The sequence below is a fragment of the Bison bison genome, unplaced genomic scaffold (assembly GCF_000754665.1).
Source record: "Bison bison bison isolate TAMUID 2011002044 unplaced genomic scaffold, Bison_UMD1.0 scf7180017864215, whole genome shotgun sequence".
Classification (NCBI taxonomy): Eukaryota; Metazoa; Chordata; class Mammalia; order Artiodactyla; family Bovidae; genus Bison; species Bison bison.
The window spans coordinates 11,919,278-11,937,575 of NW_011494787.1; the positions used below are offsets into that span (position 1 = coordinate 11,919,278).

An 18,298-nucleotide genomic window follows, 5' to 3' on the forward strand; every position below is an offset into this window, starting at 1 on the left:
TCACTTTCATGCATTGGAGAAGGAAATGGCAACCCACTCCGGTGTTCTTGCCTGGAGAATCCCGGGGACGGAAGAGCCTGTTGGGCTGCCGTCTATGGGGCCGCACAGAGTCGGACACGACTGAAGTGACTTAGCATAGCATTATCTAACTGTAACTTGCAGTTAACAGAAATGAAAAAGTTTGTTCCAAGTTAGTTTTACAAGCTAAATAAAATTGGCTTACCCTAGGTAAAAGTGAGAAGATCACATTTCTTTCTGGTGAATTGTTTTCCCCTTGCATGTAGTTTTCTCCGTCTTCTTGTTATAACCCTTTTACAGAAACACCATTAATATAGACTTTTCGTGTTGCCTTCCACTCTTCTGGGCTTGCCACTGTCACATTTCATTTTATATTGAAATTTGCTTCTATTTCTTAGTGATTTGGGACCCCACATGCCTACTGGTTAATATGATAAACTAATATTGTCTAACATTCTAATAGTAGTAATTTAGAGTTCGGGAGCCAACCATAAATGATGTTCTTTTGAGTCCGTGAGCACCTTTCCCCTGACCATCCTCACTGCCTTTTCCCCATCTCACCTCAACATCTTCAGACTGATTCATTCGTAATTTTAACAGTGAGAATCTACATCAAGTAAAAGGGAAAAAGAATAGTAAATTTGTTGGGTGAAATATTTTGGGGCAGAAAAGGCTTTTGCTCTGACAGTTATTGTCTGTAATCCCTACCAAGTCCTATCCTGTGACATTGTGTCATCCTAAAGAACTCTGTCTCATTTGTTTTCCTTTGTAGTGAACCATTCATAATATTTTCTGGTGGACTGTCCTATGACAAAGCTTGCAGAAGACCAAGTTTAACTATCATGCATGGAAAAGCAATTACAGTGCTTGAAATGGATCATCCTATTGTTGAATTTCTAACTTTATGTGAAACACCCTATCCAAATGGTAAGTAACTAAAATGAAGTGATGTTGAAAATAATTTTTGAAATGATAAGTTCCTAACAAAATTAAGCTTAAATATTTTTAGTTTTGGCAGCTGACATCTACTGTGATACAACACTGTGAGCTACAGGTGCTGGAGCAGGCTCTGCAACTGTACCTACTTGACAGACTGGAAGTAAGACAAATGTAGTGCAACAGTGCTGGAGTTTCAGGTTCTAATATCAGGTAAGTGCTTTAAACTTTGATAAGGATGGTGGAAGCTGAGCTGGGAGGGTCCGATCGGGGTCCGGGGTGAAATCACTTGGAGAAACTGAGGTCTCCTAATAGCCTCTCCTGGACCAGCTCCACCCATCCCATTCCTGTGCCAATCAAAGTTAAAGCACTTACCTGATATCAGTGATCTGTAACTCTGGCGGTGCTGCATCTGTTTCACATCTGACTTTGCTTCAGATGGAACTGCAGCACCTGTGATTACTCTGGGATTGCTGATGTGTGGTTAGTGATTTATTCCAATTTTGAGAAAAATTAGTCTTTGAGAGGAGAGGTGCTTAGGTATTTTTATCATCCCAAATATAAAGACTTTTTATAAACATAAAATCTAGTCTAAACTTACATGCAAACTGTATAATGGAATCTAATGATGAAAATATATCTTAATGAAATCTAAAAATTGAGATGGATGAAATGCAAAAGGGAAATATGAGTTTATGATTAAAAAAATGTATATATATATACACACACACATATATATTACTATATTTTCAGGAGGGAAAATATAGATGTAGAGGAAGAACATTGTACTTGGAGACAGAATATTTGAGTTTATGAATTATCTCTGTCACTTACTAGCCATGTGACCTTGGACAAATCACTTCATATTTATCATTTGTAGAAAAAAATATAATATTGACTCCACATGATTATTAGAAGGCCAGAGGGACTCGTCTTGTATAAAGAGTTTTATTATAAATGTATTAATTTGTTTTAAATTACTGAGTTTCATGTTTAAAACCTAGAATAAAGTGATATGAAATAAAAACCAATGTGGCACTTTATTCCGAGTTGCCAGTGGCAGACAAATTACCTGTGTTGTTAATTAACCACAAATATTTATTGGATGCTTCTATGGCCTCAGTATAACAAGAACTTGGTGAGGAAATGGATGAAGTATGAAACCGATCTCTGATATCAAATTGCAGATAATCTGGCCACAAAAGGAAGATAATTATGACTTAAGCTTAAAACATATTACACCTTAATTAAGTGCAGAGTTATGAGTCAGAGTTTAAATAATGTGCTAATTTATAGTTTAGTCAGGTACTTGATGACTGAAATATTGCATGAAATATTCATGCAAAGCTTATAGAAAATGTAGGATCTAGGTAGGGCTTGGAGAATGACTTGGGCCTTGAAAATGATATTGAATAAAGGTTTTAGAAATTGTGAATTTGCTAGAGTGGGATCAATTCAGAGAAAAGATTGAAAGCCTTTTGTAGATATTTGGAAATAAGGAACTACAGAGGAATTTGGAGGAGATATCAAGTGAAAGAAAGCAATGTTTTAGTGTGTGGGTTTGAAGAGAGAGACTTCAAACTTTGGATTTGAAATCTAAAACTTTGGATTCCAACTGGGGAGGCTTTGTGATAGTATGCATTAAAATGATCAAGCTATGACATCTTGATCTGCTGCTTATAAGTGGAAAATGAAAACCCATTGAATTTGGTCAACAGTTGGATTAGGGAGTGATATGAGTCAAAGATAACATTTTAGGAATAGTGGTTTTATAAGCAGTAATAACAGTTCTTGGGAGTAGAAAAAGATAAATTTGAGTCAGTACAGTTGTTTAGAGCATAAAAAAGAGAGGGAGGAGGTCTTTATTATGATGATTCAAAAATAAATAGTATAGATGCTCTTTGAAGTTATGAGAATGAATGATAAATGAACAAAGAAAGAAAGAACAGAGGACCAAAAACTTAGGTTAGGGAAATGCCTTCTTCAATAAAGAAGGTGTGCATGCCAGCAATAGAAACTGAAAATATATGGTTTTCAAAGAACAAACACTATATGTATATATATATATTTCTGCACATCAGTAGGGATGTTAGGACAATTTCTAGTAATGTTAAATTATAAATGTACTGTAACCAAGTCTAATTACTGCCAAACCATGTATATTACTTTGCTTTTCAGAGAAATGGTAATGAGGATGGAACTTTTTATGTATTAGGAGCTAGGAGAAATTTCACTGGACTCAGTAAAATATAAGTGTATTTTATTAACTATTTCTGATTAAAGCAATAGTACATGAAAATGCCAGAAAAGAACCCTACAGTATGCCACAGTATATAATGAAAACTTTCTCATTGCCCTTTCAGAGGCAACCACTGTTACTAAGTTTCTTATGTGTTCTCCCACAAATAATGTATGCATATGCTTATTTATGTATATATACATTATCTCTTTTGTAAGATGACAGCATACTCTGTTCTCACACTCTTCACTTAACAGTATATAGTATTTTAATTATGATTCCATATTAGCAAATATGGAACTATAATCTTCTGTATAGCCACATAGTGATACATGTTAAGGATATATTAAACAAAATATATTAACAGTTTTTAATATTGCTGAAATCATTTGTGACATCTGACAATTCAACCTATTTCTCAAAGTACAGAAATGCCTAATCCTCTTACCTCACAGGGGTTTGCCCAGAGTAATTAACCAATAATACTCAGAATTTTTCAATTTCACATCTGTATTTAATTGTATCTGGTCTTCTGCAAATGTCATAAATAATGCATTTCTCTTCAGAGAAGTAGTAATTATGATAAAACTTTTCAACTTTCTTGTTGGGAGCTAGGGTTAAAAGGCTGAGCCTGTTCAAAAGCAACCAATCTAATGAAGAAAGTAATACAGTTGGCATCTAGTGAGTACCTACTATAAGCCAGGCTTTGCATTAAACATCTTTGAAAGTGAAAGTGTTAGTCTCTCAGTTGTGTCTGACTCTCTGCAACCCCATGGCTGTAGCCCACTATGCCCCTCTGTCCGTGGAATTCTCCAGGCACGAGTACTAGAGTGGGTTGCCATTTCCTTCTCCAGGGGATCTTCCCGACCAGGAACCGAAACTGGTCTCCTGCATTGCAGGTAGATTCTTTACCATCTGAGCCACCACGGAAGCTCATTAAATATATAAAGATGCATATTAAATATCTTTATATACATCTAATCTTTATAAGTCTAAGGTAGTTATTATTTTGCCATTTCAATGTATAAAGAAATTGAAAATCAAAAAAGTTGACTAATTTGTCTCTGGTCAAACTGTTAAATAGACACAAATTGAAGCTAACAAACACTGACTCAAGGGAAATCTTTTTATTCAGTGGTTACCACACATAGTACACCAAGTACTTCTACAAAGGTGAAATTTTTGCTACCAGTTTTTATTATTTGAAAATAAACCATAATCTACAACAGGTGTACTACTATAAAAATAATAATTTATTTATGACTTTTACTCATTCATACCAGTGTCTCACCTATTTTATTTTTGTAGCCATTGCTTCCCAACCAGTGAATTTCCTAGAGAGGGTTGAGAAGACAAAGAGGAAACTAGTAGTATTCTTTAAGCTGATAAACAAAACCCCAAGCCCCAAGAGTATTGAAATAATGTTGCAAACTTAAAAAAACTCTAAAGGTGAAGGGGGAAATGCCTCAGTTTGAAAAAAGTTTGAGTAGTAAATAATATAAGAACTGTATACTGTTGTATAAATTTTCACCCAAACAAAGGCAGACTCCTAAGTTTGGTTTTTTTTTGTGATTTTTTTTCCCTAGTTTTTCTCTCATAGCCTGTGGCTTAAAAAATAAATACAAACAGGTTCTATAGCTTCTCAGGACTAGAAGGGCTATGAAGATCATATATTTTACTTTACTATTCAAGACTTGAGTCCTCTTGAATCCAGAATTCCTGCCAAGTGCTTGTTGAGTTTAGGAATAACTCTTAAACTAGCCAAAGGGAGAAAGGGAGGGTTGAATTTTAAGAACTTGAAAATCCTAGGCTATCCTCAGATTCTGTTATTTTGAAATATACTTGGCCACATAGTATGTAGTCTTTAAGCACTGTTAAATCACATTGAATTGAAAGTAATCTTTTTAGTATAAGGAGTGTTGCTCTCATAGGGAGGTGAGTATGTATCATATGTTAGAAGCAAAACTATTTCTTTAGCATATCTCTCTGTAGGCATGAAATCAGATCTGGAATGGAAGGTTGTGGAAGGCTAAGATAAATGTGAAATGGAGGTGACAGACTCACTCTCTTCAAATAATCTACTACTATCATGATTATTGAGATATATTTAACTTTATGCTCTGCAGCTTCTAATTTTTTCCTTGCTCTCTATAATGGTCTTAAATATTGTTTGAGAAACACAACATATATTTTTTTTAATATGCTCTTTATTATTTCTTACTTTGGCTTATATTTTGGTCTTCTCAAATCATTTAAAATAACATTTGTACAGGAGATAAAGGAAACACAAGTGTGGTGATTTTATAAACATTTTATAAAATGTTAAACATGAAAACTTTTCCATTTTTTTCTACTTGTAGAATTTCAAGAACCTTATGCTGTTGCAGTACTCCTGGAGAAAGATCTCATTGTAGTTGATCTGACTCAAAGCAAGTAAGTTGTCCATGAACAGATTAACTAAACTCTATTTATTGAAATTGAAATATAGGAGGACATTATAGGTAATTTGGCATTAGAATTCTTTAGGTGGTAAATATTCTTTATGTGGAATATTGTTTTTTTAGAATTACATAAATATAATTTGGTTCGATAATGAAAACTAAACCAGGAGAGTTTAGGGGACACTGAAAATTTTGCAAGATATTTTAAAGGCAGTCTCTAATGTTTAGAAAGAGGCATTTGGGGACTCAGGACACATAAAATGGATCTCATTTCTGCCATTTCCCTAAGCAAAAACAATTGTTATAAAATCTTGCAGGAAGTACTGTCTGGCCATCTGCTGACCCTTTCAAAGGAAAATTCATGTGATAAAAGTATTATTGGACTACTGTGGCAGACAATATAGATGATCAGGATCTGGAAGGAAGAGAAGATAGATACCTTTTTATACTTTCTTTCTTTCATTATGTTGTGGGCAATGGAAACAAATATAAAGTATCGCTGTTAGAGTGGCACTCCCCACTACTTTACATGGACAGTAAAAGTAGACCTGACTTTGATAAACCCTGTCTTCCTGGTACATATTGTCATTATCAATGATGATAGGCATGAAGCTCATTTTCTCTCATCCTATGTTCTAGATACTCTGATCATTTTTTAGTTCCTTACATTTACAGAGCTTTTGTACATTCTCCCTCTTCTGCATGGAATAATTTTCTATTCCTTTTTCTCCTTATTAACATCTGTAAGAATCTCAACTCAGATATCATTTCCTCATGTAAAGAAAATCTTTTGTTATCTATATAATTTGGTCAAATATCCTATTAAAGGGCTGTCTTAGACCCATGTTCCTGTCCTTCATAGCTTTGACACAATGAAAATTTTCACTTGTTATTATTTTAAAGATTGTTTCCCTACTAGACTATAGGCCTCGTGAAAAACAAGCTTTGTCTCCACATGAAGTAGGTTCTTAATAAATTGTTGTTGAATGATGTACAATCTGAGTTTTACTTTCAATGTAGTTTGTAAGTGTAAGAGCCAAAGTTCTTTTTTGTGATCATTTGCATCATATAATATTTCAATATTTTGAAAGGGAATAGAATCGGTCCATAATATCACCGTAATTGCATTCTGCCTAGCTACTTTATTTGTCAACATAAAACTGAGTAAATTTTGTGTCCAAGTATGGCTTTATGCCTCTTTCTCTTAAGTTCTAATATAGGTTTTATTAAAATACACTTTTCTAACCTCACTTGTCTATACATTAATACTCACATTCTTTAGTATATATTTACTGTTTTTAAGACTTTTTATTGTGGTAAAATATAACATAAAATTACTATTTTTATACATTGATTCTTATGCTTTCAGCATACTTACTTTATGTAAGTATGTGAACTGACATTTTGTTTGCATGTTCTTATCTAATATTTTGCCTTCTTCAGCACTCGGTTTTAAAATCTATGCGACTTTCCCATTTTGTTGTCTAATACAAGAAGTTTAATGTGTCAAAAATTGAACATGTTCTCTTTCCCTCCAAATAGTTATCCTTTAGCCATGTTTAATGTTAAGTTGTAGCTTTGTCCTCCTTTCCAAATAAATTTATTCCTTCCTTCTTTTCCATTTAATCCTCTACATGAAAGCAAGCACTAGAACTTAACATTTTTTTCCTCTTCTTGGTTTCTTGGATTTACATTTCTACAACAATTTACACTTCACATGTAAATTTTATCACATATTTCAGCTATTCTTTCTTAAATAGCTAAAGAAAGCTATGGCCATATGACAAAGTTATTTTCCCCAAGCATTTTCATGATATTGTTCACTTTCTCAGGAGTCTATCATTGTAACCTCTTGCTGTTATCAAATCCCAGGTTGTAGATCTGATCTTTAAGATGATCTACTTATTTTACTTCTAATTCTTCAACATCAAAAATATTGATAATTTCTACTCTAAAACAGGGAATCTCAGATCAGTTTAACCTACTTGCCATTTATTAAACTTAACCTCTTTTGTACATGATTTTCCATATACTACTACTATTAACTGGGAAACCATTAAAATTGAAGGGAAGAGAGAACCCTTGTCAACATACACATAGACACACATACCATACTCCTCTGAAGTTTGAACCAAGTTTCTGATTAAGTTTCTTTAATATAGGGAAAATTATTTTTAATAGTCCTCCCCCCATCCCAAAGCACATTGTATCAGAAGTAGCAGTCACACAGGCTGAGAACAGATGCAGCATATATAAACTCAATTCCATCTACCACAGTGCCTGGTATATTCAGTACAAAAGAAATACAGAATATATTGTGGCTCTAAGAGTTCTTAATTTGGTTCCATACTGATATCCCTTTTTAAAATGGTAATTGGCTTGAGGATATAAAACTTACTACACCCATATGTCTGCATGCCCACTTTGCTTTCTGATTTACATAGGAAATGACCTTAAACATGTATAATCACACATGTACCTACATAGTACACACATCTTTCAATTACTCCCTATAAAAGTACAAAATGAAAATACCTACCTATGTATTATGTGCCTTGGAAAGCATGTAAAATTTACTGATATTTTAATACTGTTATAAACATATAGATAAAACTATACATAAATAAAGTACCTAGTTGATACATTTTAATAAACTAAGTCAACTTTCTGCATCTTTTCAATTTAATATAATTTAGCTTATGTATATTAGAAAGTAATATTGCTGTGGAATTTTGGAATTACAAGAAAGAAAATGAGTTTATTCAAGTAAAATTCTACCAGTATTAATAGTACATTTTATAGATATATTTTTTTAAAGAGAATTCTTGTTCAGGTGATAATTGTTTATAATGCTTAAAAAATTATGTGAAATGTATAATCAATATTTAGAAGGTTTTAGGATTTGTTTATAAAAGTTATTTCATTTTTATATCAAATTTTATATTACAAAATGATACTAATATATCTTTGTCTATTAGCTTTCCAATCTTTGAAAATCCATATCCCATGGACATTCATGAATCACCAGTTACGTGCACAGCGTACTTTGCTGACTGCCCACCAGATTTGATTCTAGTGCTCTACTCTATAGGAGTCAAGCATAAAAAACAAGGATACAGTAATAAGGTAAAAGCAACAATTAGAAAAATATTTTCCTGTATTCATATCCATATCATATGATCATACTTTTTTATTTTTTTTTCCTATGGAACGTCAGAAAATGACTTGAACTCAATTTTTTTCAAGTCATAAGCTTGTACACTAAAAAAGAATTTCTGAAAGCCAAATTATCTAAATGCTACATAGCTTTAAGTCTACAATAATATAAATTTTTTATATATTAAGTATACAATTATATACTAAGATATAATTACCTATCATGTATATTTAGTATGTGTGTGCTGAGTCACTTCAGTCTTGTCCAACTCTTTGTAACTCTATGGACTGTAGCCTGCCAGGCTCCTCTGTCTATGGGAATTCCCCAGGCAAGAATACTGGAGTGGGTTGCCATTCCCTTCTCCAGGGGATCTTCCTGACCCAGGGATCAAACCCGTGTCTCATGCAGCTCCTGCCTTGCAGGCGAATTCTTTACCACTGAGCTACCAGGGAAGCCTATACTAAGTGAATGTTTAAACTAACATATGTTTGAGTAATAGGATGTTACTTTAGATTATTTTAGGTGAAAGACTATAGTTTTAAGAAATTCAAGTCAAATCTCTCTAGTTATTATTAATCAGTGGTTACTAAGACATAATTATCAAAAGTCATTTGTTAAATAACTTCCTAGAATTCCATTTTGTTATATTTAACTACAGGTTTGCAATGCCTACAATTTTAATAGACTCCCCATTATAATTTTGTTATTTGCAGAGGACTGTTCAGATGGACAACTCCAGGGGACACAGTTTACATACTGCTTTGTATTAAATGGCACCACAACAGTTTGGGAGTACATAGACTATATGGAAAATGTAGCAACACTGTATTTGTATGGTTAAAAATGCTTCTTTGCATTTTTAGATGAATGGTAATATTTATTAAAATCTATGTTTTTAAAGGATATTAAGTTATGCACTTGGAATTATTCAATGAAAGAATTAAAAGATAGCTACAAATTTCATTCTTCATTACTTAACAGCTATTTTAAGTGAAACTTTTACTCTTCTTTTAAAATATTTTTATTTTGAATTTCCAAGTCATTTAAATTAAAAAAATTAAAGCTTATGATTTCTTCCTGTGTAATCTATTTAGGAGTGGCCAATCAGTGGAGGAGCTTGGAACCTTGGCACACAAACATATCCAGAAATCATTATTACTGGGTAAGTGGTTGTGATTTATGAGTTTATCAATTTATCATCAAAAATATTTCATTGAATATTCACACTTTTCCATAATTGTGCTCTAGTAATGCTGACAGTTTAAATAAAAATATAAGACACAGCTTCTGTCCAAAGATTATAACCTTTATAGAAGAGTCAAACCATTGAAAAACATAGATATACAACAATAAATAAGTATAGATTATAAGACTAGAGGAAGGTCAAAGATAGAAAAATCATGAAAAATTAGTGAAGAATTTCTGTAGAATTCATAGACTTATTAGCCTTGGAAAGGTCCTTATCAGTATCTCTTGACTCCTTCCAAATCTAGGAATCACTGCTCTGTATCCCCATTAGGTGGTTATTCAAAACTTATAGCACCAGAAATCTTATTACTTCCGATAGCAGTCTACTTCATGCTCTAATATTAGGAATAAAAATAGAAACATAGCAACACACAAGATAAGATTTAAAAGATAATAAGGGACTCTGTGGATAGAGAATAGATTTAATTTTCCCTATTCTTCCCACTAAGTACAACTAAACCCCGTGGATATTATGTGTTTAAAAACATAATATGATTGAAAAAGATGAAGAGAAGTCACACTAGCTAGGGCCCCAAAGACCCAAGGAATGACATGGAGGTGAGTTTCCTGGCTTTTGTTTTTGTCTCATATATCCAAGAATTGGAACTGAAAAAGCTTGCAACCTGGAACTTCCAGTGGGCACAAACCTGAAAGGCCCAACAAAAGCTAGCTCTCTCTAGCTAAAAGATGAGGAAAGGGGCGGCCTATCAAGACAGAAGATTTTTAGAAAATAATCTTTTTACTGCAGCTAACCACCACAGGAAAAAACTGTGGCCCCACCCCAAGCCATTTTATCTAAGATTGAATAGGGAGCCTGGACTTCCACCTTCATCAGGCCACAACAGTGTACCTCAACTTACCCCAGTTCAGTCTCTGAGACTGAGCGTAAGTCTGAGTAGGGAGCTGGGACTTTTAACTCTGCTGAGTGGTAATGAAACTCATCACCTGTGGTGACAGAGATCATATGGGGAGACAGAAGCCCCAGCACTGCCCAGCAGTAATGAGGAGCCATATACCCTCCTCTTTTTGTGTCAGTGGAAGTCCACTGGGAAAGGAGAAAAGAACAGGGCTGAAACAGTTCATAAGAAAATAATGATGAAAACTTCTCAAATTTGGGAAGAGACATGAACCGAGAGATTGCAGTAGGTGGGTGAGTCACAAGAAGTCTACAAGATACATGATAGTCAAAATACTGAAAACGAAATTACAAGGGGAAAAAATCATTAAAACAGCAAAAGAGAAATGACACTTTTACCAACAGGGCAAAATTAATTTGAATGAAGGCAGATTTCCCACTAGAAAACATGGAGACCAGAGGAAACCTGCATCTTTCAAGTGCAGAAAGAAAAGAACTGGAAACTTAGAGTCTTATACCCAGCAAAAATATCTTCTAGAAATTAGAAATTGATACATTCTAAGATGAAGGAAACTAAGAATTTGTCTGTATCAGACCTATCAAAAAGAATCCCAAAAGGAAGTTCTCTAAACAGAAAGCAAATGATAAATGAAGGAACCTTGGATTATGAGGAAGGAAGCCCACAGTAAGTAAAAATCTGGGCAAATACAATAGGCTTTCTTGCTTTTGAGTTTTTAAAATTATATTTGATGATTGAAGAAAATATTATGGTTACATTGTTTGATGTGGTTCTGCATATGTACAGAGGATATATTTAAGGCAATTATAAATGGGCAAGGGTAAATTGGTATAAAGAAAGATAAAAGTTTTTATGTGCTAAGTTGCTTCCGTCATGTCCACCTGTGTGTGACCCTATGGACTGTAGCCTGCCAGGCTCCTCTGTCCATGGGATTCTCCAGGCATGAATACTGGAGTAGGTTGCCATGCCTTCCTCCAGGGGATCTTCCCAACCCAGGGATCGAACCTGCATCTCTTACATCTCCTGCCTTCACAGGCAGGTTCTTTACCAGTAGCACCCCTACCTACCTTAAAATGGTAGTATGATAACATCAGTAGACTATGATAAGTTAAATGAATATACAGTGCAGTACCTAATGCAACCCTGTTTGTTTTTTTTTTTTTAAAAACTGGGCTAATAGATATACTCAAAACATTACTGACTCATAAAAATTGATGTACTAAAATAATTCAAATAGCCCATAGGAAAGAAGGTGAAAAAACAGTGACAATAAAAGAGGAAAAAACAAAAGAAAAAAATATTGAACTTTTAAGGCTTAAATGTAAATGGTCTAAATACATTAGTTCAAATGCATTGATTGGCAGAGTGGATTAAAAAATATAACCAAACTGTATGCCATTAACAATACACTCACTTCAAATATAATAATATCACCAGGTTAAGAGAAAAAGGACAGAAAAATACTTCATAAAAGAGTCAGTGGAGAGTGACATCAGCAAGAAGTCAAAATAAGTAACCCCAGACCTTGTTCTCCCACAGACATACAGATTTAACAACAATATATGGTCTAAAACCCTTTATGAAAACTCTAGAAAGCAGTTAGAAAATCATAGTACCCCAGGGGAGCTCAAAGCCAGGAACAGCCACTCTGAAATGGGTGAGAATAATCATTGTATTTTAGCTGTGTCAGCTCCCCCCACAAATTGGCACAGCTCATGTTCAAGGAGGAATCTTAATGAATAAGAAGGGTTGTGGAATAGCCTGTGTATCCAGTGTTCCTGCTTTTCAAGGGACTTCCAAAGAGACTATTTTTTATCTCCCCTCAGTCAGAATACTGATGGAATCTGGATGCCTGGGTATCCACAGAAAACAAGAGAGAGCTCAGTGGCTTGTTGAAATGCCAAGAAACTTGCAGTACTACAGACATAACAGATGGAGCAAGAGAGTGCAAGCTCCTGAAAAAGAAACCAGCAAACCTCTATAGTTTGGAAATTATACACACAATCCCAGAGAAGATGCATCCCTACTGAAGTTTTGAGAGACCCCAAAGAGCTTGGTGAAGGTCTTCCCCTGTATAAAGCCAGTTGATAACAAGTGGCTGTATTTTCAAATGCTAAATTCACAACATAAAATAACAAGGCACATAAAAAAATAGGCAAACACAGCCCAATCAAAGGAACAAAAAACATGTCTAGAAACTGACCCTAAAGAATTTGATATCTGTGATTACATGACAATTCAAAATAACTGTCTCAAAGAAACTCAATGCATGACCAGAGAACACAGGCAGACATCTAAACAACATAATGAAAATGATGCATGAGTGAAATTAAAATATTAACAGAGAGAGAGAAACTATTAAAAGAACCAGAAATAAAGTTTTAAGTGAAAGACTATAATGACTGAATTGAAGATTTTACTGAAGGGGATCAATAGCAGATTTAATCAGAAGAAAGAACCAGCAAACTTGAAGACAGACAATAAGAAATACTGAGTGAGAGGGATAAAGTTAAAAGAAAGGGACAGAGGAATTATTTGAAAAACCGTTGGCTAAAAACTTCTCAAATCTGAGGAAGTAAATGGACTTCCATATTCATTGGATATGTATCAGAATACTCTAGTGAGGATGAACGCAAGGTGGACAACACTGAGACATTATAAACAAATTGACAAAGACAGTCTTAAAAGCAGCAACAGAAAAGCTACTCATTATGTGTACAAAAACTTACATGAGATTATCATTGGATTTCTCAGCAGACATATATAGGCTAGAAGGGAGTAGGATGATATATTTAAAGTGCATTAAGAATAAAAGAAAAAACAGCCATGAACACTGTATCTGGGAAATTGTACTTCAAAAATGAAGGAGAAATAAAGGCCTTCCAAGATAAACAGAGGGCTTCCCTGATAGCTTAGTTGGTAAAGAATCTACCTGCAATGCAGGAGACCCTGGTTCAATTCCTGGGTCAGGAAGCTACCTTGGAGAAGGGAAAGGCTACCCACTCCAGTATTCTGGCCTGGAGAATTCCATGGACTGTATAGTCTATGGGGTCACAAAGAGTCAGACACGACTGAGCAACTTTCACTTTCACTAAGATAAACAAGAACTGAAACCATTTATTAGCAGTACACTTGCTTCACAAGGATTGCTAAAGGGAGTCCTTTGAGTTGAATGAACGTTAGACAACAAAATGAAAGCATATGAAAATATAAAGCTCTCTGGTAAAAGTAAATACATAGACAAAAACAGAATCCTGTAACACTGTAGTGGTGGTGAATCACTTTAAATTCAGGTGCTTTTTCTTTGTTTATTGAGATGATAATGGTTTTCCTTTTTCAATCTGACAGTATAAAGAAATATATATGGTGATTGATTTTTAAGAATGTTTAACTGGCATCGCATTTCTGGGATAAACCACACTTAGTTTTATGATATATTATCCTTATGCTTTTTAAATTAGATTTGCTAATATTTTGTTGACAGGTTTTTTTTTTTTTCTTACATCTATGCTCAAGGGGTATTGGTCTGTCATTTTAATTTCTTGCCATACTTCTCCCTGGCTTTGGTGTCAGGATACACCTGACCTCATGAAATGCATTGGGAAGTATTCTGTACTCTGTGGCTCAGTGGTAAAGAATCCACATGCAATGCAGGAGACCTGAATGTGATCCGTGGGTCTAGAAGATTCCCTGGAGAAGGGATAGGCTATCCACACCAGTATTCTTGCTTGGAGAATCCCATGGACAGAGGCAGGCTACAGTCCATGGGGTCACTAATAGTAATTCAAGTTTTTATACAGTTTGAACAATTATGATTTTTTAATTGACCATACTTAATGCTAATTTATTTCGTATCTAGGCATGCAGATGGATCAATCAAGTTTTGGGATGCATCTGCAAGTAAGTTTTTCCTTCTATTATAGAAAAAAACTTGGTTAGTATTTACTCATAGCCATTTACCACTTTTTAGTTTGGACAGTTAACTTTTTAGATACATATTTAGCATACACATATGGTTGTGTTACCAAAATGCATTTCCTGTAATACTAAATCAGTTTAAAGTATTATTTCCACTTTACTTTTTTTCTATGATACAGGAAAGAACTGAAATCACTCTTTATTAGCAACCTATTATAAGAGGTAAGGTACACTGAAAAAATGTACCTAATTATTCATATGTCCGAGTAACTCTGCCCAAGGAATTTCCTTCACTTCTTCACGCTGTGGTCTTGGAAAAGTGCTTTCATCCTACTAGTCTTTTTTTTTTTTTCCTTTGCTGCTTGTCTACCAAGTGCCTGAGAATCAAAGGAAATAATTTGATAAATGTAAATTTTCTTTTGAAATCTTGAGAATTACATAATTTAAGGATAGAAAGTAATCTGCTCAACGTTGAAGGACATGCAAAAATATTTAAGACTTGACTATACCCATAACATACCCTTCAGAACATTTATAGGGCAAACAATATGGTAAGAACTCTAAATGTAGTACAACCCAAGTTCTGTTTGATATTAGAAACGGGAGATTTATTTGAACCAGGTAGATTCAGGAAGGTATTTTGATGGGGTAACATTTAGTGTGAATTTTGGAAGATAAGATTTTGATAGGACTAGGAGGAGAGAATAAGTGAGTAATGTCTCTTAACTTTGTGAGATGAGTAATCATCAAGATGGAGGTAACTCTTTGGAAATAAGAATACAGGAGAGTTTTGGAGGTTTGGGTTTTGTTGGAACACCAGGAAATTCAAGTAAAAATGTCCATCAGTTAGGAAGAACAGTCAAAAATGGTATGTAATGAAGAAGCAGCATTAAAGTGATACCTTAAGCTATAGAAGTAAACTGAGAAAGACTGTGATAAACAGAAAAGCAGAGGGAAGAAAGTTGAATATTAATGACAGTCTTAGTCTGCAAGCTAGAGTCCTTTAGCAGTGGAACAAAACAATCAGCAAAGGAAAATTATTGAAAGATTTAAAACCATGAATTCTGAGGCCTCTTTCTGACCTCACAATAAAGAACAGTTTCAAGGAGAAATTCCAAAGGATGACAGATTTTTTATTTTGATGAACCTTTTCATGTAAATCTGAGTTTGTTCCATGAACACAATTAATTGCACAGTGATATCTTTGCTCATTTCATACCACCTCAAAGTTACTCCTTATCTTTTAAAATGTGAGAAGACAATTTAACACTCTAATGACTTAAGTGCATGCCACCCTGAAAGCATACATGATAATATTTTAGGAAGTTAATTTCTAAATAAAGTATTTTTATTACACTCAGAACATATGTTGCAAAAGTTTGCAACATGTTTAATATTTTTACTGTAATCCATTATAACAGCATATCTTCAAACCAGTGGATGTTATTGGAGAAATATCAGTTAGTTTGCCAATTTTGTGGGATAGGGTCCAGTACAGGAAATGAAGTTATATTTAATTTGAATAGATATGTGTACTGTTGACCCTTGAACAACATGGGAGTCAGTCAGATTGGTTATACCAACCCTCTACACAGTCAACCCTCTACCCATAACTTACAGCTGGGGCATAATTTATAGTTGGCTCTCACATACAGTGTTCCTCTGTATCTGTGATTCAGTCATCCTCAGATTGTGTAGTACTGTACTATTTACTACTGAAAATAATATGAGAATAACTGGACCCATGCATTTCAAACCTGTATTGTTCAAAGATCAGCTGTATTCATCTTCAGTTGCTGAGTAAGCAAGGAGAGAGAAGAAAGCCTTCCTCAGTGATCAATGCAAAGAAATAGAGGAAAATGATAGAATGGGAAAGACTAGAGATCTCTTCAAGAAAATTAGAGATACCAAGGGAACATTCCATGCAAAGATGGGCACAATTAATGACAAAAATGATATGGACCTAACAAAAGCAGAAGATATTAAGAAGAGGTGGCAAGAATACACAGAAGAACTATACAAAAAAGATCTTCATGACCCAGACAACCATGATGATGTGATCTAGTTCACTCACCTAGAACCAGACATTCTGGAGTGAGAAGTCAAGTCGGCTTTATGAAGCATCACTACAAATAAAGCAGATGGAGATAATGGAATTCCAATTGAGCTATTTCAAACCCTAAAGATGATGCTGTGAAAATGCTGCACTCAATATGCCAGCAAATTTAGAAAACTCAGCAGTGGCCGCAGGACTGGAAAAGGTCAGTTTTCATTCCAATCCTAAAGAAAGGCAGTGCCAAAGAATGTTCAAACTATGGCACAATTGCACTCATTTTACACACTAGCAAAGTAATACTCAAAATTCTCCAAGTCAGGCTTCAACACTAAGTGAATCGTGAACTCCCAGATGTTCAAGCTGGATTTAAAAAAGGCAGAGGAACCAGAGATCAAATTGCCAACATCTGTTGGAGCATAGAAAAAGCACGAGAACTGCAGAGAAACATCTACTTCTGTCTTATTGACTACGCTGAAGCCTTTGACTGTGTGGATCACAACAAACTGTGGGAAACTCTTCAAGAGATGGGGATACCAGATCACCTTACCTGCCTCCTGAGAAATCTGTATGCAGGTCAAGAAGCATCAGTTAGAACTGGACATGCAACAACAGACTGGTTCCAAATTGGGAAAGCAGTACAAAGGCTGTATATTGTCACCATGCTTATTTAACTTATATACAGAGTGCATCACACAAAATGCCGGGTTGGATGAAGCATAAGCTGGAATAAAGATTGTGAGCGAAATATCAATAACCTCAGATATACAGATGATACCACCCTTATGAGAGAAAATGAAGCGAAACTAAGTGAAAGAGGAAAGTGATGATGAAAGTGAAAGAGAAAAGTGAAAAAACTAGCTTAAAACTCAACATTCAAAAAACCGGTCCCATCGCTTCATGGCATATAGATGGGGAAACAATGGAAACAGTGACAGACTTTATTTTCTTGGGCTCCAAGTCACTGCAGATGGTGACTACAGCCATGAAATTAAAAGACACTTGCTCCTTGGAAGAAAAGCTATGACAAAACTAGATAGTATATTAAACAGCAGAGACATTGCTGACAAAGGTCCGTCTAGTCAAAGCTATGGTTTTTCTAGTAGTTATATGTGGATGTGAGAGTGGAACTATAAAAAGTATGAATGCCAAAGAATTGATGCTTTTGAACTGTGGTGTTGGAGAAGACTCTTGAGAGTCCCTTGGACAGCAAGGAGATCAATCAATCCTAAAGGAAATCAATCCTTAATATTCACTGGAAGGACTGATACTGAAGCTCCAATACTTTGGCCACCTGATTCTAAGAGCTGACTCATTAGAAAAGACCCTGTTGCTGGGAAAGATTGAAGGCAGGAGAAGAAGGAGAAGACAGAGAGACGAGATGGTTGGATGGCATGCCGACTCAATGGACAT

At 34.7% G+C, this 18,298-nt stretch overlaps 1 protein-coding gene across 6 annotated transcripts in view; it reads left to right on the forward strand.

Moving 5' to 3' along the window:
• Positions 1-18,298, forward strand: part of STXBP5L (syntaxin binding protein 5-like) — a 335,496-nt gene that overhangs the window by 187,148 nt on the left and 130,050 nt on the right. For all 6 annotated transcript variants that reach the window (XM_010845396.1, XM_010845399.1, XM_010845394.1 and 3 more), the window contains exons 11-15: positions 791-945; positions 5,554-5,626; positions 8,613-8,760; positions 9,886-9,953; positions 14,774-14,814. In XM_010845396.1, coding sequence (XP_010843698.1) covers positions 791-945; positions 5,554-5,626; positions 8,613-8,760; positions 9,886-9,953; positions 14,774-14,814 — 485 coding nt within the window. The remainder of the gene's footprint in view (positions 1-790; positions 946-5,553; positions 5,627-8,612; positions 8,761-9,885; positions 9,954-14,773; positions 14,815-18,298) is intronic.